The sequence below is a fragment of the Filicampus tigris genome, chromosome 7 (genome assembly GCF_054856515.1).
Source record: "Filicampus tigris isolate MCC_2025a chromosome 7, RoL_Ftig_1.0, whole genome shotgun sequence".
In the NCBI taxonomy this organism is placed as follows: domain Eukaryota; kingdom Metazoa; phylum Chordata; class Actinopteri; order Syngnathiformes; family Syngnathidae; genus Filicampus; species Filicampus tigris.
Window position 1 is genome coordinate 13868563 of NC_141223.1, and position 24007 is coordinate 13892569.

General features: G+C 43.8%; 1 protein-coding gene across 1 annotated transcript in view; it reads left to right on the forward strand.

Moving 5' to 3' along the window:
* Positions 1–24007, forward strand: part of LOC147144849 (protocadherin-16-like) — a 100827-nt gene that overhangs the window by 70482 nt on the left and 6338 nt on the right. The window contains exons 3-14 of the mRNA XM_086036795.1: positions 3246–3434; positions 3997–4228; positions 4315–4551; positions 4860–5888; positions 6969–7156; positions 7236–7332; positions 9908–10065; positions 11712–12558; positions 19233–19472; positions 21433–21558; positions 22618–22827; positions 23131–23997. Of these exons, the coding sequence (XP_085892921.1) occupies positions 3246–3434; positions 3997–4228; positions 4315–4551; positions 4860–5888; positions 6969–7156; positions 7236–7332; positions 9908–10065; positions 11712–12558; positions 19233–19472; positions 21433–21558; positions 22618–22827; positions 23131–23997 (4420 nt within the window). The remainder of the gene's footprint in view (positions 1–3245; positions 3435–3996; positions 4229–4314; positions 4552–4859; positions 5889–6968; positions 7157–7235; positions 7333–9907; positions 10066–11711; positions 12559–19232; positions 19473–21432; positions 21559–22617; positions 22828–23130; positions 23998–24007) is intronic.

Here is a 24007-nt window from a genome sequence, read left to right on the forward strand (position 1 = left end):
TAGCGTAAGGATAGCAGCTGTTAGTTTACTTAGAAGTATATTGCGCGTACGTGTTTGCTCTGTAAAGTGTCTTCTTTCTTGCAAGATGCTTGGAGTTTTTCAGTGTTTTGCTGAATATTTTTGCCACATCACACTATCAGTCGACAAAGGGGAAGCGACTGGGAGGGGAGCAAGACTTGCAGACATTGAGGTCAAAGATCTTGTCGTGACACTGTAGCTCAACTGGGATGGGAGCATTATTCATTTTTCCTCCTCAAACTTCTATGAGGCTTGTTTTTAAGCCAACGACTGTGTTTTATTGGGCTCTCCTCGTCCCTTTGGGTTTATGGTTTGCGGCTTGGCTAATTTTCCAATGCCGTTTTTTTATTTGCATACGACCTCACGTCGTCTCGTGTGGGAAGCGCTGATCTTCTGGACTGTAAGGGAAGACGCCGCCGACGAAGTTACCAATGGAAATGATAGCTTTGGGGCACTTGGCTAGAAGTAGTTGCGTCTTATGCAAATGTGCGGTGGGTTATCTGTGAGTTCATTCCCACCGACGTGCCTCGCACTGAACACATGGAACATATTGTCCTCGTGTATCCTCACCACTTATCCAAACATCCTCACCACTTCATGAAGAACTTTGAAACAATGTAGGGGAGAGCATCTGCGGCACACTTTACGAAGGTTTGAGACTTTGCAAACCTTTGCAGAAGCCACGCACATTTGAACTGAGTTTTGAGGTGAAGCAGCAGAATCTTCCTTCCAACCTCTCTCTGATTTCTCCTCTACATTTTCCGTTTCATACCATAATGAAAGTTGCAGCATGTGGGTGAACGATGGAGTGGGGAAAAATCAGACGGTTACGTCCAAATTGGAAAACAAGTGCTGTGTCCTCTCCTCGAATATCACAGCAAATACTATGAGCTTGTCTGTTATTATTCGGGCCTGAGCACCAGGCGCATGCATCCTGGTGAAAATGGATGCATTTTAACAAAACTCACTCAGGAACGCCACAGACAGCTAGTAAGTAAAGTACAGTATTTGTATTGTATTTTTTTTTTTGTACAATATATAGGCGTACCAAGTTCCCACATTGAACATATCAGGTAAGTGACAGGAAATGTTACTCACTTGTGCTCTATTCTCTTGTTTATTTTGTAAGCATACAAAGTGCAGCTCAGTCTTTGGTTAGCAGGCATAGTGAGCAAAAGTCAAATTCGTTTGAAAACGGAGTTTTCAAATATGACATACTGCTCATGTATTTTGAGAGGCTATTTCTAAGGAAAAAATATTTGTATTTGTTCTTCATTACCGTAAAAGTGGCTTGCGATTTTGCAACAACACGAAGGAGTGGGTGCCAGGGTGACAACAATTGAGAACCACTTTTATAGACAGATTGCAGATGCTAAACAGCAAAGATTTTTTTGTCACCGCCATCTAATCTTAGTGGACAAGGGCACCACATTTGTTGATCATTTTGAGGATTTTCCATGAAAAACTTGTACGCAGTTGAATTACATTGAACCTAGCTAATCTTAATAATTTTTTACACATTATTCATGCAGAAACTCTTCCTTCACTCCCTACGTTCTCAATACTTGTCAAACAACCGCAGCGAAAACAAGCACATAACGCCGCAGGCTCACTTATTTAACTGAAACTGATAAAATATTACAGCGCAAGGCAAGCCAGCCTGCGTGTGCGTTAAAGATGGAGTAGCTGCCTCCTATGGCTCTCGGTTTCCCCTTTTCTGGTGTGGTTTATTATTCTTCTCTTTGGCTCGTGCGCTCACTCCTACACACCACTCGCCCTCTGTTAGAAGTTACAATGCACGCCTCCCATCTGCCTGCTCCGACATCAGAGTGGAGCCTGAATGACTGCACCCCCCTCAAGCCTTCATCGCCTCAAATGAATGATTTTACTCACCCGCACTTTTTTTTCTTTTTTCTTTTTTAAGAAAGAGTCTGGTTTTGGATGATGAACCTTATTTTCTTTGGCCATGCTCTTGATGACATTTCAGGTGTTGGGACATTATAGCAACAGGTTCTGTTTTCTGCCTATTACTTTTATGGGATGAATGCCAACAAACAGGCATTTAGTCTCATGCGCTTATGGATGAACATTTGTATTTTTCTTTCAAGCTCATCACATTCTGGATGAGAGTTTGGAAAGTTGAGGTATTACTTTTGAGCCCAAACACTAGCAACTGACTGACATTGAAACGAATCACTGAGTGCTAGAGATAATAACATAGACCTCCCAATGACTGCATGACGTAAAAACAAGGAACGTATGCAGCGAGATAAGTTAAAACAGAGCAGAAGAGCACATGCCGACTGGTGATTTTGTAATTTGTAGTTCTTCCCAAAGTAGCCTTCTAATTCCAATTCTGCTGACTGATTGTCCAGTCAGATTACATTGATTTCATTCTATACGTCACACAGTCACAAAGGGACTTATCGTATTTGCATGGCATTTTGACACTGTTATATTGTTGCCCTGACCAGTACTTCCAGTGGTACGACTCCTTCCAATATCTGATAGAATTTCTATTTACAGTACCTAAAAAAAAAAGCTGAGTTTGTCAGTTTAGGGCAAACCTCCACCAAAGTTGCTTTCACATACCTATGAAAACATAACCACCTTCATGGAGATAATAATAAACATGTTAGGTTTAATATCACTGTAATAATTTAGTTGCAGTAGGCCTCCATCCGCAGCCAACACTTGCAAATGATTATATACTGCCGGTCCCCAGAGGCCCCATCTTGCATCTCTGGAGATCCTGCAGTAAATGACTCGGTGGCTGACAGCTCGTGAGCTACTTTTATGACTTCGGCGGGTTCCAGCCCTCTGTAGATAGGGCGCTCTTATTAAAACCACACCACAAGCGGGACATTACAGGGTATAATGCGCCACACTGAAGCGAACTGTGTGGTACGCCGCTGTTCCGCAGCCGCCACCGCCGTTACTGTCCTTTGTAGACAGACGCCATTCCTGGAGCAGGCAGTTTTCCCCATGCTGGCATCCTTCCCGGTTCCTGGAGAAGTTATCCTCCTTCATTTCCCTGAGAGCCCACATCCTGCCAGAGGGCCTGCTTGGCTCAGATAAACAAAATAGAAAGAGTCCAAAGATGCTTTTAAACAGCACCTGCTATGATATTTGTGTTTTACTATCATATATCCTTCGATCTAGTCTGCTTTGCTTCCGACATTGGAATGATCATTATTCAAACACCCGTGTTTTTGTCTTCTTCTTAGGTGATGGCAACAGATGCAGATGGCGGTTCCTTTGGCTCCATCACCTACTCCCTGAGTTCGGGCCTGAACAGCGCCATGAACTCCCAGTTCACCATCGACAAAGAGACCGGCGTCGTCTGCACTCGCACCGCGCTGGATCGGGACCAAGGCCAGAGTAGCTATGACTTCACAGTCACTGCGGTGGACGGGGTGAGCCGTGGCATTTATGAAAACTGCGTTTTATACTGATGTGCCCCATAAACCCAGCAACAATATCATTGCGGGTCACAGGGTAAAGACATGGTGGCCAGTCAGCAGACATGAGCATCCTGGTCGATTTATGTCAAATATTCCTATGAAAATATAAGATGAGAAATGAAAGAAAATGACGACCATGTTAAAACGATTAGATGAGGAGGGAAAGAAATACCTCAGCTGTCAGGCAGTAATATTTTATTAGGTTGAACGGCTGCCTCCTTTGTTTTTGCCACCTGGTCCAAATGAAATGACTGCATTGTATTCGGTGCAAATGAAAAGCCTTATGAAACAGACTGCGGAAAAGACCTCTTGCCCTGGGCCGGCCTCTCTCGGGGGAGGCTATCAATCCGATCTGTTGGGACTATTCTCCGAGGTCATTCTATGCATAGAATATTTTCACCGGGGTTTATTTCTACACCATTAAGATGGTCTACTTGCAACACTTGGGAGTGTTTGGTGATTTATCCGACATGACGGTATAAAATAACAAGAGAGCTTTTTGATTCTTGGACAGGGGGGACTGAGCACACTCGCCTACGTGAAGGTAGATCTGCTGGACGTGAATGATAACAGACCCTCCTTTTACCCAGTGAGCTACGCTGTCAGTCTCAGCTCACAGAGCGCTCCCGGGACCTCTGTGGTCCGAGTGATCGCCTACGACCCAGACTCAGGAGAGAATGGCCGGATTACGTACAAAACTGTATCTGGGGGGTCTTCCTCTTACTTCACCCTGAACAAAGACACAGGTTGGCACATCGAAACCTGTATTTTCCCCATTTTAACATTAAATACACACAACAAATCCATTCAATTTGCATTCTTGTTTGTGCAGGTGTGATCTCTCTTTCTCGGTCTGTCCATGGCAAGGCCAACTCGGTCATACCGATGGTGATCTCAGCCCAGGACGGCGGCGGTCTAGCCACCCTGGTGAATGCCAAGGTCAACATCAGTGTGGTGGCGGGTGCCGTGGCACCCCCTGTGTTTGAACAGGCTCAGTATTACTTCTCAGTTTCTGAGGATGTCTTGCAGGGGACTGTTGTGGGTAGCGTCCAAGCCAAAAGTAAGACAGGTATGGTCCAGATTCATGTTAGCCAGATAATACATCCCATCTTAAGCATTGCCAACTTACACATTTACCTTAGAATTTACATCATTCAGAAATTCCAATTCACAAATGTGTTTATGCGAATCTATGTGAAGCGCTTTGAGTGCATTAATAGGTGGGAAAGTGAAAAGCCATTTATACATTCATATTCCCAGGCTTTTATGTTCACCCTGGAAAGTTACAAATGGCATCTTTGGATCATGCTTGAGTGCTTTCACTTCAGCCTCTTGGGTAATGATAACTTCATGTGTCTTGTTTTCTCCTCCTGCCAGCCCCCCCCAGAGATATGGCCTACACCATTAGCTCTGGGGACCCCACAGGATACTTTACAGTGGATGCTGACACCGGAGCCTTGCGAACCAGTCTATCACTGGATCATGAAAGCCAGCCCACGCTTGACTTGGAAGTGCAAGTCCGCACCGGGAACCCCCCGGCTTTTGGTCAAACCCGTGTCCATATCACCATCGAGGACGTGAATGACAATCCACCTGTGTTTCTTCCCTCATCCTCTGAGTCCTTGCTGGTGCCAGAGCAAACTGAAATGGGGACTGTGGTGTATCGCTTACAAGCTGAGGACAGAGACTCTGGAGCAAACGGCCAACTGACCTTTGACCTATCATCTCCGAGTGGCATCCAGAGAGCTTTCAGCATTGAACGCAGCAATGGAGAGATACGACTGGTAGGAGTCCTCAACTATGAGAGTATCCCCCGCTATGATCTCCAAGTAGTTGCCAAAGATAGTGGAGTGCCTCAGCTTAGCGCTACTTTCATGCTTGTGGTCCATGTCCAAGCAGAAAATGACCAGGGGCCCATGTTTGATACTCTCAGCTACAGAGTGGAGCTGAAAGAAGGCACGCCGATTAATACGCGCTTCCTGCGGGTACGGGCCCTTAACAGAGAAACATTGGGGTCTGGTTACTTTAACCCTCTTTCGTATCACCTGCGACCAGATGGCGATGCCGCTGGCTTCGGCATTGCTTCAGACAGTGGCTGGCTCTTTGTGAAGAGTGCGCTGGACCGAGAAGTCAAGGACATGTATCTCCTGACCGTGCTGGCCAGTGCAGGTCATGGACAGCTGAAAAAGACAGGCAGCGCAACCGTGAGGATATCTGTGACGGACGAGAATGACAACCCACCTCGACTCGCGCAGCCCAGAGTCTTCATGACTGTGAGGGAAAACCTGCCAGCGGGGACAGGCTTTGGTCATGTGTTGGCCACTGATCGTGACAGTGGCTCCAATGGACGCCTCAGTTATCGTCTGCTGCACCCTGACCGGAATTTCCAGATAAATTCGCACACAGGTCAGTGGGAAATAGGGACGCCCTGTGCATTGATAAAACTAAGAACATTCAATTCATGGCTACCATTTTTACCATGTCTCTAGAGAACTAATCAATAACTAGTCAATTAAATTGTCGTGAGAATTGACACACTAATTTAAAATTCATCCATCCACGCATTTTGTATACGACTTGTCCTCACTGATGGGTCCTCATGTAACTGGAGCCTATCTAAGGCCAGGGACAAGGTACAATCTGGACTGGTTGCCAGTCAATCACAGCGCACATATAGACAAACAACCATACGATACCACTGTGCTGCTCTCAGACACTTTCAGTCCATCCATGTTCTATACCACATGTCCCCATTAGGGTTGAGGGTGAAATGGAGCCGAACACAACTGATGTTTGGCAAAAGATGGCACACACCCGCCATTCAATTGAAGGAAACAAATCCAAAACTTAAATTAAATTTTGAGTCTTCAATTACACTTAGAAGCATGTATTTGAAGGGGTAGGTTCGGGAGAACCTGCAAACTCTATCTAGAAATGTTCCAGTAGAGTTTTGAACCCAGATATCCAGACTGCGGCAGGTGTATTAACCACTATAGCACTATCATATTTCTGTCAAAAATCCCATCAGATCATTAATTCATACCATCAGGTCGCACCCGGGCCAATTGCTTTAGTTCTTGGTAGAAGACTGCTAATCAACGATGCAAATGTTGTAGTATGACACATTTATGACACATCCCCCCCCTCGCAAAAAACATTTAAATTATTCAGAAATAAAATCAATTAAAGCTAAAATTCCGTCTTCCCCCGCTGCAGTGAATAATTGAGACAGTGGCGACAGCCCCTCGTTGCGCTCTAATTGGCCCGCTGACTCTGTTACTCTGTGGGAGGAGAAGCAGACTCTGATTTGTGATCGCTTTCTGGCAAGGTAGCAAGTCTCAAGAGTATCTGTCAACAATGTGGGTCTGCTTGATGCAGATGTTCTACATCGTATAGTACTCACGTGTCATCAGATCAAAGTCTGTTAGCTGTCCTCCCTCACTTGCACAGTACATGAGCTCTGATGAAGCCTCACATCTCCTTCAGGTGAAATGAGCACCAGAGCCACTCTGGACAGGGAGCAGCAGTCCAGCTACCAGCTGGCGTTGATAGTGCAGGACGGAGGCTCGCCTTCACGCAGCGCCACTGGCACCGTGTTCATAAGTGTGCTGGATGACAATGACAACGCCCCGACTTTTGTCCACAGCCACCCGGGGAAAAAACTGATCTTACAGGTGACGCCACAACTCTGTCGACACACACAAATGAAATGACAGTCATAGCTTTGGTGATACTTATTTGCCTGCTCAACAGGTCTTGGAGGGACAGTCCTCTGGGGTTCTGCTAGGCATGGTACAAGCCAAAGACCCTGACGAAGGAGAGAATGGCACCGTGCTCTACTCTTTGTCAGGTACAGCAACAGAAAAAAGTGACAACTTAGTTCTAAAGTTAACTGTCTTTTGGATGTTGAATATGCAGTGACCTAATGTAGCTAAAAATTCAAAACCATGACAACTTGATGAACAGCTCTGACTAACGAGCAGATGGCAACCTCACGTAGCTAAAAACACGATTTCCCAGTTTTTTTGCTCAATCAAATCCTGAATTTAAAGAAATGTTCACATTACATCCATCCTGATTTTCTTCTGTTTTATCGCTTGCTATTTATTAACCAGACGGTGACTTAACATCTTAAAAAAGCATTCTCTACTACATGTCATGATTAAATATATGCTTTTTGGTGCTAACTTTCATGGCTTGATCAATTGCTAAACTTAATCTAAACATTACAAATTAAAGTGATACTGATTTCTTGCTAGCTACCAGATGGTGGCTTAACACAACTGAACATATTACCTTTTTCATGGCCTTATCAAATGCTAAATTTTAAGCTGTATTCAAAATTGCGAGGTAACCGCCTCCAGCTAATTGTGCGCCCGCCTCCAGCCAGAGCGATTAATGAAAAATTTCCTCTGAGGCAGCAGCGTATTTTAACTGCAGTTGCACCATTTGCTACTATGGAGGCGCTATATCAGGCCAGGCCAAACCGGGACTCTGGAGCCGCATGCGGCTCTTTATGCCCTTTTCGCTATGAAATTGCAGCGCGCCCTTGTCAACTCCATCCAATTTGTCTATGTGGTGAGGGGCGACACTACAGAATGGAGCGTTGCTGGGCGGCGCTGAGTGGACTCGGCCGTCTGACACAAAGGAAAATCCCCTCGGATTGAAACACTTTACAGCGGCGCCATCGTGACTTCAGAAAGCCTTTCCAATAGGAGAGGGGCTGGCAAGCGATTTACTGCTAATTTGGCGGATTTATTTACAAGTTACAGCATGAAGACAGTGAAGGAAGCCTTGATAAATAAAGTGCCTTTACTGTCTTAACACTGAAAGATACATCTTGTCTCCTCTTGATTTCCCTTTTTAAAATGAGCAAAGATCTGGCTTTCTTATGTAACAATGAAAGATAAATTTTGTAAACCTGTGGGAAAACCTCACTTTTTACTTCCTGGTCGGCTGCTACATCAGCACTTCCAAATATGGGCACACTGTTGTGCGTATGATAAATGGCTTGTCCGAACAAGGCGATTGAACAGATTACATTCAGCAAGCGAGACGTGCATCTCACGCATGCACTTTGACGCAAATGAGATCGAGGGAAAAAACGTTGAGTAGTGTTGCCAAAGTTCACTCTCAAAATGGGACGGAAAAAATCAGAGCCCAACAAAAATATGAAGTTCAACACAGGATGTTTTAACAGTTTTTGTTGAATGTAATGATAACAAACGACAAAACAACAAAAACAAAACAGAAACACCATAACAAATACACAGCAAAACTAGCATATCTTGTGAGCTCATATGCTGTTCTATGCTGGGAGGTTATCTGTAGGGTCATTCTGCCTCATATGTTTGGCATCATTTGAGCAAGGCTTCACATCTTCAGCGGCACTTCAGTTCCCTACATGCAAACATCAACCAGGAATTTTCCAAAAGAGAATAAACCTACTGTAGCAAGCTCAAGTTGCCATCTTTGAAAGGTAAAAAGGGCAAAGACAAAATAGACACAGTTGTTCCCAGAATTTCTGAAGTACTTGTTTCTACTTGCTTGGATGTTTGAACACTGCATAAACTAAAAAGCCATACAAAGAAGGAGACCTCGTCAAAATCTACAAGCCTTGCAGTAACACTTTAAAAATGGTGGCTCTAGTTTAATAAATGAATGCTCTATGTGATAATAGTCATTCTTATTGGAACTCTTAATTTAAAGTATCTTAAGAGAGACGTTACCTTAGCTATTCGCTGAAAAGAAGTCTCACCTATTTGCATATTTTTATGCAGTTTGTGCACTGCCCTAAGATTTTGTAAAGTAGTGCCGTAGTCCTGGCTAATGGGAATGATGTAACTGGTGTCAAGGAAGTGTGTTGAAGTGATACGTAACCGGCAGACTGTCTTTGTATGTCAGAGTGGAGCTAAGTTTAACCTGGGTTGCTATGGAGAATCTTTGCCGCATGCGTATGTTTTAGCTCTACTTATTTTTAAAGGTGATGTTGTCATATGAGTTTGAAATTATATGAAAGTGTTCTTGGATCATTGCTTGTGGTATATTCATTGTTTAACCTTAATTTTTGGAATTATTTTGGGTTTTTTTTTGTATATGTTCACAGCAGGGCTCCGTTCTTCTTATTTGCTGGGGTTATGTTGTACACAATCTTATCTTTGGGTTATAGTAGTTTTGGACTTGAGTGGTAGCTGCAGTGAGAATGTTACAATCTCCCTGGACCCCTTTGCACATACTGGACCTTTTTTGGTATTTCCAAAATTTTTATTTTATGCAAATTCTTACCATGGCAATGTTTGTTTTTGGAAGTTATGATGTAAGTACTATATGGAATAAAAGAAAAATCAGAGCAACTGATCATTTTGCAGGGATCTCTTAATTTCTTCTGTAGCTGTTAGTTAACTTTGGGACCTCATGTTTTCCAGGTCCGAGGGTCGAGCGATTCTTCCTGAACCCCAACACAGGCGAGCTGCACTCGTCGTCGCCCTTCAGCCACTCGGAGCGGCCCGAGTATGCATTGACGGTGACGGCAAGCGACCGAGGACTGCCGCCTCGCAGCTCCTCCTGCTCCATCACCATCCAGGTCAGACCCAAGCTGGAGCCTGGCCAGCCCAAACAGCGTGTGTTTGGACGTGTGTGTGTGTGTGTGTGTGTGTGTGGTGGGGGACCACAAGGATCTACGTCTGCGGGGCCCCACAGACGTATCAGACAAGGCTCATTCCCCTTTTCTCACCATGACATTTCAAAAGGCATTTTTATTTTTTCTAAATGGAAAAGTGGGTGTGAATCAAACACTCCCAGCTGGCTTGTGTGATGAGTGCCAGCTGTGATCGAGATTTTTCATGGTGACTTCAACACTCTTTCAATTCAGTAGCCCCTTTTTACATTGAGTGGCAGTGCAAAATACCCCACTTTCAGCCTGTTATATTGGAAGTCCTTCTTTTAATTTGTAACCCAGAACAGAAAGCTGACACTGAGGAAGGAACATATCGGTTCCAGGAAAATGGAGTTGCCAGATAAACAAATTTAGAGCGAACTTTTTCCTAAGATTTAAAGACATAATTATTTAATAATTGGATTAAACAGTGCCATGTTGTTCTTGCCTGCTGATGCGTTTATTTTACGTCCTTTAATCATCTTTTGCAGATTATTTTCTAAGTCGGTCAACATTCATCGCTGGAACGGCTCACTTTTTCCATCTAATGTGGAAGCAATTTATAGCTTGTCATGTCACATATCGTCAAAAGATCTACTTACTGCGGTGTGCTTCCTCTATGATGCAATGATGTGTGTCCAAATGTGGAAAAATGTAATTACATTTTTAAATAATTTTTCCCTCCCTTTTGGAATTGCTGTTTAATCTTATCCTGACAAATTATTATTCATTTTTTGGTGGGGGGGGGCTCATAATGCGTGTTGACTCCGGAATGTTTGCAACTGCTTGTAACTGGGTGAAAATTTATTTATTTTAGAGGTCTTGAAAATGACCGTCCAAAACTCCAACCAAAATGTTGGAAAATGTTTTTATCCCCGACATCATTTTCAACAACATTTGGTGGGGATGTCTATCAAAACAGAATGCACGAGAAAGTCTCAAGAGCTCATGTTGGCAAATAAACAGGAAGTCAAGCATTTTGGATTGAACCAGCCATTTTGGGCAAATTCAAGAGCTTGTACTTTAGCAAACTCCTACTAGGGATTTTACCCAAATGAGCCCTAATTGGAAGCAGGAATCCTAGACTGGGAGATGCTAAATTGCCAAGCTTTTTTCATCTATGTGATCCAGTATCCTGCGAAGCATGGTGTTAAAATCTTAATTTTGAGGATTCGTCGTGAAAGATATAATATTAATATGTAATACAACTGAAGACAGTGAGTTTCGCAGCGTAATACTGAAGGCTGCTGGAGTAACTTTTGCAGTCTTTTTTTTCCCTTCACAGACATGGGTATCAAATTAAATGGGCTTAATGTGAGCGGCCTGTGATTCTAGTCTATAACAACAAAAAAAGAAGAAGAACAAACGCATATAACCGGTTTTATATCCCCCCCAGAGACACACAAACACATGCCAGCAAGTGCATCAGATCTGTTTTTGCTTGGTCCAAAAATCCATAACATATTTTTGGTTTTGTACTTCATGTAATTAGAATTTGCCACCAGGCGTATTCAGAGGAACATTGGATTCATGCTCTTGGCTCCTCAAATCGTCCTCATGTTTTTTTATTGCAGGTTCTCAGCATGAGCAGACCTTCTTCCAAGACCAACTCGCATTCTATAGCTTTCAACTCTGTGGAGGAGGCCAAGCCGGGTTCAGTCATCGGTTCCGTCCGCCTTCACGATGGAGAAAGCCCGGCAGAGGGAGAGGTTACGTACATGGTGGTGGGTGGTACAGACAGGGACGGGACTTTTGTGGTGGATCGCTTGACCGGAGATGTCTACCTGGCTCGGCCCCTCGACTATGAGCAGGATGCGCACTACACGCTGAAAATCGAGGTGGACGACTTCTCTCAGGCTCCGCCTGTAAGCACCCTGGTCCACCTGGACATTAACGTCAAGGACAGCAATGACCACGCCCCTCAGTTCCCCGAGGACCCTGTCACGATCGTCATTTCGGAGAGCGTCCAGCCGGGTACTTCTGTCTTCACGTTCCAGGCCACAGACAAGGATGGCACTGGCCCCAATAGTGACCTGAGCTACTCCATCCTCCAACAGTTTCCAGACATACGCGGTCTGCTCACCTTGGACCCTTCCACTGGGGTTCTTACCTTAAACCAAGAGCTGGACCATGAGGTCAACCCCAGCCTGATCTTGGTGGTAAAAGCAACGGACTCCGCTCTGGACGCAAGTGAGAGGCAGTGGAGCTCGGTCACGGCGACGATTTACGTCACAGATGAGAACGACAACCCGCCAGTGTTCAGCTCGCCGACGGTGGTGAGCGTGATGGAGGACCAGCCCATCGGCTTTGTGGCGCTCTACATCATGGCCAGGGATGCGGACCGAGGGGAGAACGGCAGGGTGACCTATAGAGTCCAGTCGGGCAACACGGGCGGAACCTTCAGCCTCAACCCCAACACCGGTAAGTTCTGCTCAAGGCAGGATTGGCATGGTGCATCAATTTGCCTACTGGCTCGTTACAAGAGTCGAGACGAGGGCTATTCAGTGTTGCCAAAATATTTTCCGATCCCTGTAGCAATTATGTTCCAAAAAAAAAAGGAAAAAAATCGACTAGCAACAAATCTTGTGACTCTTTCTGGTGTATTGGAGATTTGTGGAGACACTGAGACCCCTTCCAGGGCAGATGTTCAGCCCTCTGTCTGCATCCAAACTGCGAATAGATGGCACTTGCACACTAGTTAATTTAACCAGACCCCCATCCCATAAAGACCGCACCCTGAAAGATTCAATTGTATTTTCACTCATGGAGGCCTCACTTCATCATCAAGCTGCAGAAATGCACGTTTACAATAAGTTTATTAGATCTGTGTATGTGGTGCCATGTCTGTTGTCACAAGCTAACACTGGTAACGTTGTTAGCTAATACCAATCTGGACTAACACTAAAGTTCTGTTTACCTTTACGCTTTGATAATATACTGCCTCTGTGTCGCGCAGATCTTCCGCCTGCCTAGCTGCCTGGTCAGCAGAGGCGGTTATTATATAAATTAGCCAAATTATGACACAGTTTGCAAAATTCAGGTAAGCTCAATCACACCCAATTTCAATAATGGACAGATAACAAAAGATTGACTTGGGTGTGTAATTTCACACTTGATGCTTGGGCAGGCACTTCATAGATCAAGTTATTTGTGTACTTTGCATTTGGCACCTGGGCCTTCATTGTGGCCTCACCTGACTTGAAGCACCACCAGAGTGGTGGTGGTAGAGTGGTTGTTTCCCAACACTGACGTTGTGGGTTCGATATCTGGTCCTTGTGACCATGTCAGTGTCCCTGAGAAAGATACTGAGCCCCCAGTTTCTCCTGATTTTGTGCCATCAGTAGGTGAATGTGAACTCAGTGTGAAGCGCTTTGAATGCCTTAATAGGTGGAAAAGCGTGATACAAGTGAAAGACCAGACCATTTACCACTATCTTGTTGCATTTATAGAAACCATCAATAATATACAAAATCGCTATATAAAATTATGCAACTGTACCACTTACACAATCAGGAGCAGTTCTGAATCAATATTTATCTGAAAACATGACAAAAAAGATATTTGGTTCAACAGTCCCATTGCAACCGTATTTTCCTGACTATATGTCGCTCCGGAGTACAAGTCGCAAGTCGCACCAGCCATAAAATGCATAGTAAAGAAGAAAAAAACATATATAAGTCGCACTGGAGTATAAGTCGCATTTTGGGAGGAAATATATTTGATAAAATCCAACACCAAGAACAGACATGTCATTTAAAATTTAAATGACGAACAATTGAAAATAAAAACAGAATAGAGACAACAACAGGCTGAATAGTATGCTTACGTTACATTATACAACGCCCCCACCACCCCCTCTCGGAAGCATAGTTGTCTCTGTCGCGTAATGCTAATAAATGTGTGCATATAAATCAAATTAATAAAATTGTGCGCTAAGTACACATAATTTCCACCGACCTACGATGGTAACATTTAGCTAACATCCACACATGTAGGATTACAAGAAAGTTACGGTAAGATAACTTTAAACTCACCAAAATGGTCGTAGATTGCTTACTGTATTTTCCGGACTATAAGCCGTGACTTTTTTCCTAGATTTTGAGCCATGCATCTTATAGTCCGGTGCGGCTATTCTGTGGATTTTTCTTCCACCGCTTGGGGCGCTCTAACTGGAATGACAGTACAATTCAATACAATACCTTTCCCATTAACTGAATGTGACTGCAGGTGGAGGAGTTCAACAGTCGAGGGCGTCATCGACTAGGTTATTGCATTAGGTGCTGTAATGCTTTTATTCCATGTTTTCCTAGGGGTCCGTGAAGTGCGCATGAATGCGATTGGCTGATGTTACGTCTGTTCTGTTGTTTCGATGTGAAATGCTATTGTTGATTTAGGACGTCGTGTGTTAGATTGGCTGACTTTATTAACATAAAACAAGACAGGTGCATATGTAGAAAGTAGTAGAACAATAGATGGTGGAGTCTGTTGGACATTAGCTGATAAACTGGAGCGGCAGTCTGCAGTGAAATGAAGATAAGTACTGTTTATTTTCTCTTGTTTCTCTTCTGTTTTAATCAGCAACGTTACTGTTTCTTTATGTGGGTTAAAATAACATGTGAAATGACATACAGGTAATAATGTGTTAATAATTTCATACATAAGTCACTCCAGAGTATAAGTCGCACCCTCGGCCAAACTATGAAAAAAAACTTGATTTATAGTCCGGAAAATGCGGTAATATAGTTGTAAGTTACATGGGCCTGAGAAAATAGGCTGTTGGGGAAAAACTTTAATACAATTTCAGGGAACAAATATTACAATTTAGGTTGCAAAACATGAGTCATCATAGCCGAGAGGATGAATAGAAATTGCTTACACTCAGTTCATGTTCATTTTTTTCCCCACTAAAGTTATATCTTATCTAACAAAAGACTGTAGAAATGATTGATATGAGGCAACTACTGTAGTAGAAGTTGGACTGCCGGTTTCATTTCAACCCCCAACTCAAGCTTCTTTTTGCAGCTTCTTTGCATGTTAAAATACGCACTGGAACATCATCTCTTCTCACTTTTTATATTTCCACCACCTGCTGCGAATTCCATTCCACCAGCACAGCAGACGGCCCACATGTGTTCACCTGTTCATGTCATTTCATGGCTCCCCTTTTGAAGAATTTGCAGCACCTGTAAATTTCTCTGGGCGCTGTATATCTGTTCACCTTTGAACAGCCAACAGACACCCCCCCCCCCCCCCGCCGCCATCTTCACCTCCCTTCCCCCACTTCCCTTGATCAGCCGCTGTAAACACTCAAACTCTTGTCGTTCTCTGTGAAATTTCTGAAGGGGTCACAACTCTAGTTTTACCTATTATGACTTATTTCTCTCAGTTGGAGGCCAGACAGATGAAGAGAGCCTGACAAATATGAAACACACACAAGCACGAGCCCGCATACACACGCCATCATCCACGAAAGAGCAAAGAACCTCCTGCTCAGCCTTCTGGGAACCATTAGAGGAGGGGGATCGGTTACGCATGTTTATGCGTGCGCACGTGTTTGTGTGCGACTATGCGTTCGCGTGAGACTGCGTCGCTTAGTCAAAACACTGACCTCGGGCTATTTAGTCCTGTGGGCTTTGTTGTGGCGTCAGGGACACGTGTCGGGCTCCGCCCACCTCCTCGTCCTCAAGTTCCTGTGCAGGAGGGAAACGTTTGGGGGCCTGTCACACCCGTGTTTTCATGCACACTTGTTATTTGTAGGTGACAAGTGTTGATCCCATGAGCACCTAGTTTGCTCCTGTTTGGGGCACTGGCGGAGCTACAGGGGGGCCGCAGGGGCAACCCACCTTCCCGAAATTGGTTTGCCCCCCCCCCCACCAGACACCAGATAATTGACTTTTGGATATTTTCCAATTTTTCTGAGAATTATTTTCCACATTTCCCCCATCCTCTTTAGGAAAAAGGAAAATCTTAGCTCTGCCAATGGTTTGAGGGATGATGATGGGGGAAGACCGGTGACAATCTCTATGGCCCAGTGACTCCCAAACACAAGTCCATTAGTGTGCTGTGAGAGACCTGCAAGTCTCTGACCAAAGCCACGCCCCTCACTACTGTGCATGAGACGGACACTGTACGTACCGTGCTCTGTAAATAAGCAACGGCTGTTATGTCGGTGGAATGATTTCTTCGTAATGGTGTGTTATAATAGCAGGTTTTATTTTTGGTAATGTACTATCAATTGAGTAATGATCAACAAACCTGTCGAACTTTCGTTCTGTTTGCTAGTCTTGTCCAGTTGTTGACAAATGAGGTATGGGCATTTTTTTTTTTTTTAAGAGGTGGATTTTCCGCCATAATTTTGGCAAAGCTGCCTAAGACCAAGGTAACAGGTTAGCGCGTGGCCGCGAGGTTGTGCCATCGTTAAGTATTTCTACGATTGTATGGCTATAAGCAAATACAAACTTTTTTTCAGGAGGGTGTCCAATACTCATGCATTTTCACTATTATACTTATCCCTGTGAATAGCAGGTGTTCACTGGATGGTAGTTACTGTAATGCCCACACCTGTAGGAAAGGAGAGACACAGGCGCGGATGCACTTTTGCAGCAGTTTATTGAAAGCCAGTTGTACAGTCAAACACAATGAACACACACCCAGGCTGACGTCACGTGCCACCACACCAGACCCCGCCTCTTGCCCACTGCCAGTCGCCGTCTGCCTCCCGAGAGTTGACACAAGTTTAGCTCTTGTGCTCTTTATGCTCTTGTCTGCTTCAGCTTGTGAAAGTGGTCGCCACGTTATTTTTGATTTTGTGGAGGTGATCATGATGAGATCACATTTTATGTCAATGAATCCAAACTATTGTGCAGAACACTTTTGTACTTTCACAGGTTGAAGTGGACAAGAGTAGTAATGTGCATTTGCATTTTGGCGGCGATCGGTTGCTGTTTTAGACAACAGAATTGACAAAGCGAGCAATATTACCACGCTTGGCTCCCTCCCGTGACGCAGACCGCTGAGACCGAAAAACATAACATAAGCCACGCAATTTGTCGTAAATCTAATCACAAAAAAAGACCTTAAATCTCGACAGAATCTTTTGGGGGGGGGCACTTTAGTACATCTTTACATGCAAACCTATTATATAAGTGCCAATGTTAAGATCATCAAAGTGTCACTTTAAGATGTTAGAAACACCCCAAAATAAAATTTCCCTTCTTTTTTTATCATTTATTTATTTTTGCCTTTCACATGTGCTATGAGTGATCGGGGATAGCGCTGGATCACGGAGTGAGTCAAAGAAAAAATTAAAAGCGGCAACTCGGACCAGATTAAAAGCTCAAAGGCAAAACCAGCTGAGCGAGCATCCAAAACAAACTGGCGTCGGCTTTCTCTTTCTTTCACGTTACAATTTAGGGCATGAAATTGAAAAGGAATCAATGCAAGCTCACGATCTAAAGGATGAAAATAAAAGGCTTGATGTGCCCCCTAATTTCCATAGAGCACGGCAGGCCTTGATGTTGCGTGTCTCGAGCGTGTGTTTACGGCTTCTTCCCTGACTGCCGCCATGCGATGCTGTGGAAAATCTTGTAAATTGTGGCCAGACCGTTACAAGCTGTTAGTGCAGGAGTGGTGGTAGTAGTGAGTGTTCAGGTAGGCAAAACTCCGTGTGTGTGTTCTTTTTTTCGGCCCTCACACGTCAGGGGACTGGCTGGAGAGCGGCATGTTTTATTGTCCCTGATGATTTCAGCATGTTTTCATGGTTGTCCTGTGCAAAGATTGACTACAGTACTCACAAAAGATTCAAGACATTCGGCTTTCGGATTAAATTTCAGGAGGAACCTAAAATGCACTATAACCGCATGAGAACTTAATTTGACCTTCTCTAAAGTTTTGAAGGCTCTTGTCCAACTGTTCAATCTTTCAAGTAATTTTTGCACATTTTGCAGTTCTCTAACAAGAGGCTAAAATGCAAAATTCACAACTGGTCTTTGATCCACAAATGGACCAATGAATTTCCTGGTTCAGTGAGAATTAGTATTTTGACAATCCTCTTGTCAATCCTTCAATCCTCTTGTCCACATTTTGACATCATGAGATCAAGACGACATCTAACAATTGATCAATAGTACCTCATCATTTAGACGTTCTCAGAGGGAAGTGACCCCTCAGTGTCATCAGACGTTAGACGTTCTCAGAGGGAAGTGACCCCTCAGTGTCATCAGCGGGTCGCTTTAGAGATACATATAAATCGGACATTGAGCTCCCTGTATGATGAGAACAGAAAGTTGTGCAAAAAATGACTGAAATCTTGAACAGTTAGACATTGCATTCAAACAAAATTAGAATCAATAGGTCAAATCACCTGTTAAGGTTGAGTCTGTAATTAAACAGCCCCACCTGACCAACACAGAAAGTCCATCGATCTGTTTTTGATAGCGCTTGACTTTTGGTGACCCTCAAGCAAGGTTATTATACACTGGAAAAAAATGGTGTGTTGAATTTGCTCACTTTTAATTTGTCAAGTGGTTGCACAAAATGAAAGCATCTGGATCCAGATACATTTATTTCAGAGATGTATAGTCTACTTTAAAAATCTGGATCCAGATGATTATAATTCCTGCAACCACTTGAAGAAACAAAATGGAGTAAATTCAACAGAAACTTTTTTCAGTGATACCGTAGCGAACAGAATTCTAATATAGTGACCCCGATTTTATTAAAACGACAGAAGGCAGAACTAGGCTATGCCAAAACTCACCTGCGAACTGAATGGATGAGGAAATGAAATGGAGTGTGTGGCTGTGAAAGAGGACGGCGACAGAGAGAAACTCGAGTGTTCCTTGAGATAAACCTGGTCCCGAACAGGTTAGGATCAGAGAATCTGTTATGCCGGTAACTGACCGAGATCTTAAATCCAGTCTGAAACCGGCTAGAGCTACCCCTCTTTCTCTGTTTTGAGTTACCTCCCAGAGTTTCCCTCATTTCAGGGTTAGTAGACTCTTAGTTTTCACTAAACCTGCTTTATGAAAAGGACCCCTGGTCACCAGCCAGTCGCACACACAGGAAATAATCCCGCTGATTGGTCTCTTCCACAGGTTCCTTGTCTATCTTCAAACCTCTGGACCGCGAGAAGCAGGATGTCTTCAACCTGACCATCGTGGCAGAGGACCACGGTGTTCCCTGCCGGTCTTCCAGCCAACTGCTGCGCGTCTTTGTGGTCGATGTCAACGATGAAGTGCCTCAGTTTGAGGAGAGCCACTACGAGGCACAGATCTCTGAGAACCAACCGCGAGGGATCGCCGTATTGACGGTGTCAGCCTTTGACCTGGACCAAGGTGAAAAACTGTGGATGTATTATAAAATAAAGGGGGTCCCTTGTTTTACGATGGTATCAACTCACTGTTTTAAGGTTACCAACATCACGCAATTAACTTGTTTGTTGAGCTGCATAAGAATAAGTGATCACATGGCACAAAAAGGCACGCTCAGTTACTTCAGTGTTCTCTGTCTTAGGCAGCTAGTGCATTTAATACACAAGGTAGCTCAATGTGCTTCACATAGTTACAAAACATTTAAAGGCAAGCAAACTTAAAACACAAAAAATACATAAGAATTTAAGACATTTAAAGCAAAGTAGAGAAATAAAAAGTAGTTTACTAAAATTACAAAAAAGAACATACATCATAAGAGCATGAGTTTGGAAAATTGATTAGAGAAAAACTCTAAAAGACCTTAAAGTGGATTCCTTCACAATAATATGTTCTATGTGCCTTCACTAGTCTAATCATTCTGATTAATATTAAGTTTGTGGAAATATGTGTTATGCAGCGAAATCCACCCGTTCTTAGCCATCTCATGGGGCGGCCATTTTGTCACTTCTGTCGCCTCAAAATGACATCACAGTTGCTCAGGGTTCAGGTTACGACCAATCACGGCTCAGCTGTTTTCTGAAGCTGAGCCATGATTGGTTGTTATTCGAGCCCTGAACAACTTTGATGTCATTTTCAGTCGACATAAGTGACAAAATGAGATGGACAATAACAGGTGGGTTTTACTTCCAAACGCACAAATGCAATATTAATCAGAATGCCATGTTTCAAACAGCAGTCCTGCATAGAACATATTCTTGAAAAAAAAACATAGGTGTGGGAAAAAAAAACTTGTTTTAACCTGGATTTAAAAGCTTTTACACTGGGGGGCAACTTCACTTCTGTTGGCAGCTTATTCCATTTTCATGCAGCATAACATATAAATGCTGATGCACCACGTTGACTTTGACCTCTGGACTCCACTAATTAGTAAATTTGGGTTGCGTTGCCCCTGTAGAAATGGGAATCTGACGTCAAATGATTACATTTGTAATGTTTTGATAATCAACAATGCATTTTCTTTCTACACGGAACATAGGTAAGGGACAGGAAGTGTTACTAGTACCTCACACTCTAGCCACACATCTACTCCACAAAAACAGTGCAGCTCAGCCTCTGGCTGGCAGAAGTCAGAGCAATCGATGCGCTTTTAGCGGTACGTCTGACTTGTGAACACATTGTGAATACGAACGTGCCCCAGAAAAAAAATTAGAAATAGAGTGCAGACTTTCCAAATGCTGTTGGTGTATTTAAAGCATCATCATTCAGATCCTTTAAACTGTTATAATTGTACATGTCTGCATGATTTGTTCCCGAGAAAAATACTACTGATTATAGTGCACTATGGTGCAAAAAAAAAATGAAATGCTCCATTCCTGATTTTATTTTTATTTTTTAAATAAGATGATCTCACAAGGTTATACACAAAGGTCCTGTAGATAACGTTTTTCCTGAATGTACTGTATAACAACCAACAGTGAAGATAGATAACTTTGTGAGCCACATCTCTCAAAGCACAGAATATGAATTATAGTATGATGACAACTAAGTTAGATGTTCAAAACCATGTCTCTCACAATTGCATACTCCAAATCCAACAAACATCCTTCTCTTTTGCTGTTTTGTTTTTCTAAATGGAGGCGGGGGTTGGGGTGTATTTCCATGCGGCGTGACTCAGAAGCAAATAAAACAAAAAGCATTGTAAACTTCTCTATCCAAAAGTAATTAGCGAAGTAAACAAGGCGAGTTTTCCACCAGACACCATTGTGCTATCGCACGCGACGAGGCATGCAGATACTTGAAGAAGCCTCGTCGCTGAGGCAGCCAATAACAAACAAATCGGGAGAAATCAACAAAATGAGTAATTACACATCTTTATGCACTGTCTGTTTTTTAATTAAAGTAAATGTGTGTGTTTCTCCATAAGGATCCAATGGGAAGGTGACATATGATGGCATCTCAGTGGAAGGTTTTACTATCAATCCGGTGACAGGCGTCATCACCACTACTCAGCCGCTCGACAGGGAGCTGCAAGAGTACTACACTGTCACAGGTATGACCTTGCTAAATTTGATCATTGTTCATTGAGGGAAATTAAAAGGGAAAAAATGTTATGGCCAAACAAAATTTTGGGCCGCGTGGTGTCCTAGTGTTTAGCCTCACAGGTTTGGGCTTCGGGAGTACAATCTCTCCTCCGGCCTTCCCACGCTATGATGCATGTTAGCTTCATTCAAATCTAAGTCTAAATTGCCCATAAATATGGATGGTAATGTAAATTCTGTTTGTATTATGTGAAAATGGATGGTTGGAAAACACACTGTTTGTTGTGATTTTTGTATTTAGTATTAACATGACGAAACAATTTTCATTAAATCATTTCCCAACTAAATGATTATTTCAAAAATTCTGTAGCTGGACAAAGCGAGGATCATTTACAAAACATTTAAAAAAATGTGTTGCAATATATTTGCGTTTGACACTCTGCTCACTCATTGACAAGTATAAATCATCTGCTTGGAGATGAAGTACTGCCTACAAAAGTGAAAATATAGTCAGTTTTACTGTCTTAAAGACTCTCTGTTTTTCTTTACATTCTGAGCCGGTGGCCGCTTGCCTCATCGCAACCCTTTACTTCCTCATTGACATGGCAATGATAGCCAGACTGCGCATTAATCCCACAGTAGAGGGGGGCGGGTTGAACAGTGGCTCATTTGCATCAGACATGACCACTCCCTCAAAGTGGGCCGATTTCAGTGAGTCTAAACAAAAAGTGTTTATACATAAAATGCGCTGTACTCTAATTCATGATGCTTTATGTACTTTGACAAAAGTAGGTCATAAACATGTTAGTAAGTCACCTGGGAACTGTTTTAAATTGTGTCGGGGTGGGCAAAATATTTCTCCATTAAGGTGGTGATCAAAGGCAACGCAATCACACTGGAGTAGACCGAACAAAAAGACTTTGGAGCCATTAGATACTGGTGGGCTCATTACTCTTCCAAATCGCTCTGAGTGACACGTCGACTCGCAACCGTGTTTATCTTTTCTCTCCTTGCGACAGCCTGACCACTGCTGTCAATCACATAACACTTTATTGTTGTTTTTGCCTCAGTTTATGCAAAGGACGGAGGCCTTCCCCCGAACTACTCCAAAACCAGTGTGAGCGTCCGTGTGTTGGATGAGAATGACAACGCCCCCGTCTTTGGACGCCAGTACTACGGCATCGAGGTGCCGGAGAACATGGAGTCTCGGCTCCTTTTCACACTTCGAGCCACCGACCAGGATGCGGGAGATGGCGGGAAGATAAATTACAAAATTACAGGTGAGGATGTGATGCATGATTGTACCTATAGATGTCCCCCGGCTGTATCATAGAAATCTGTAGATTTTTTAATTAGATTTTTACTGTACACCTACTTACTTTAATACCCTCACATATGGGAAAGGGGAGCCACAGTCAACATTGCACTTTTCAGGATAAATGTGAAATTTGTGTCGAAAAGGGCATTTGGCATAAATACTGTTGCTGTGGCAACCCCTGAGGTGAGATGACAAAAGTCAACTACATAGTCCCAGAATTTACACACAGGTGCATATCCTATTGTTGACTTTGCTGTCTTTGCAGCTGGAGACCCTGCAGGAGATTTCCACTTGGACAGACAGTCTGGTGCACTGTCCACCTCCGGCCCTCTGGATCGGGAAAAGAGAGCCAGATACACCCTGACGGTGGCCGCCCAGGATCAGGGCCACCCGCCCCGTAGCAGCACCGCAACCGTGGAGGTGACCATCATGGACATGAACGACCACAACCCGCAGTTTACCAGCAACAGCTACACGGCAGATGTGTCTGAAGATGTGCCGATTGGTTCTTTGGTTCTCGACGTGAAAGCCACCGATCTGGACGAGGGCCCCAACAGCCAGATTATGTACTTCCTGAGCCAGGGCTCCAAGAGCATGTTCATCATAGATTCTAACACGGGCCGTATCATCACAGCAGCGCTTCTCGATAGAGAGCGGACCGCCTCTTACACCTTCGAGGTGTGCGCCGCTGACTCGTCGCCTTCGAACCCTCGCAATGCTACCGCCCGGGTCACCGTCCACATTCAGGATGTCAACGACAACGCCCCCTTCTTCATTCAGGACCCACTTATTTTGAACATTTCTGCCAGCAGTATGTCGAGCCAAAGAATACTGGCCACCATGAGGGCCGAGGACAAAGACTTTGGGGCCAACGGGTCTGTCTTTTATCGCTTTGCCAACTCCGTGAGGGGCTTCGCCATCAACTCGCTGACAGGAGCCATTCAAGCCACTGAAAAGCTGCAGGCTCTGACCCAAAGCCAGAGGACTTTGATAGTGCAGGCCATGGATCAGGGCAGTCCGGCTCAGTCTTCCTTAGGGGTGGTCATCGTTTATATCAAGGAGCAGACATACGGGGGGATTCGCTTCTCTCGCACGGCGCGAGACGTTAGCCTGCAGGAGAATGCTCCGAAAGGTAGGGGAGA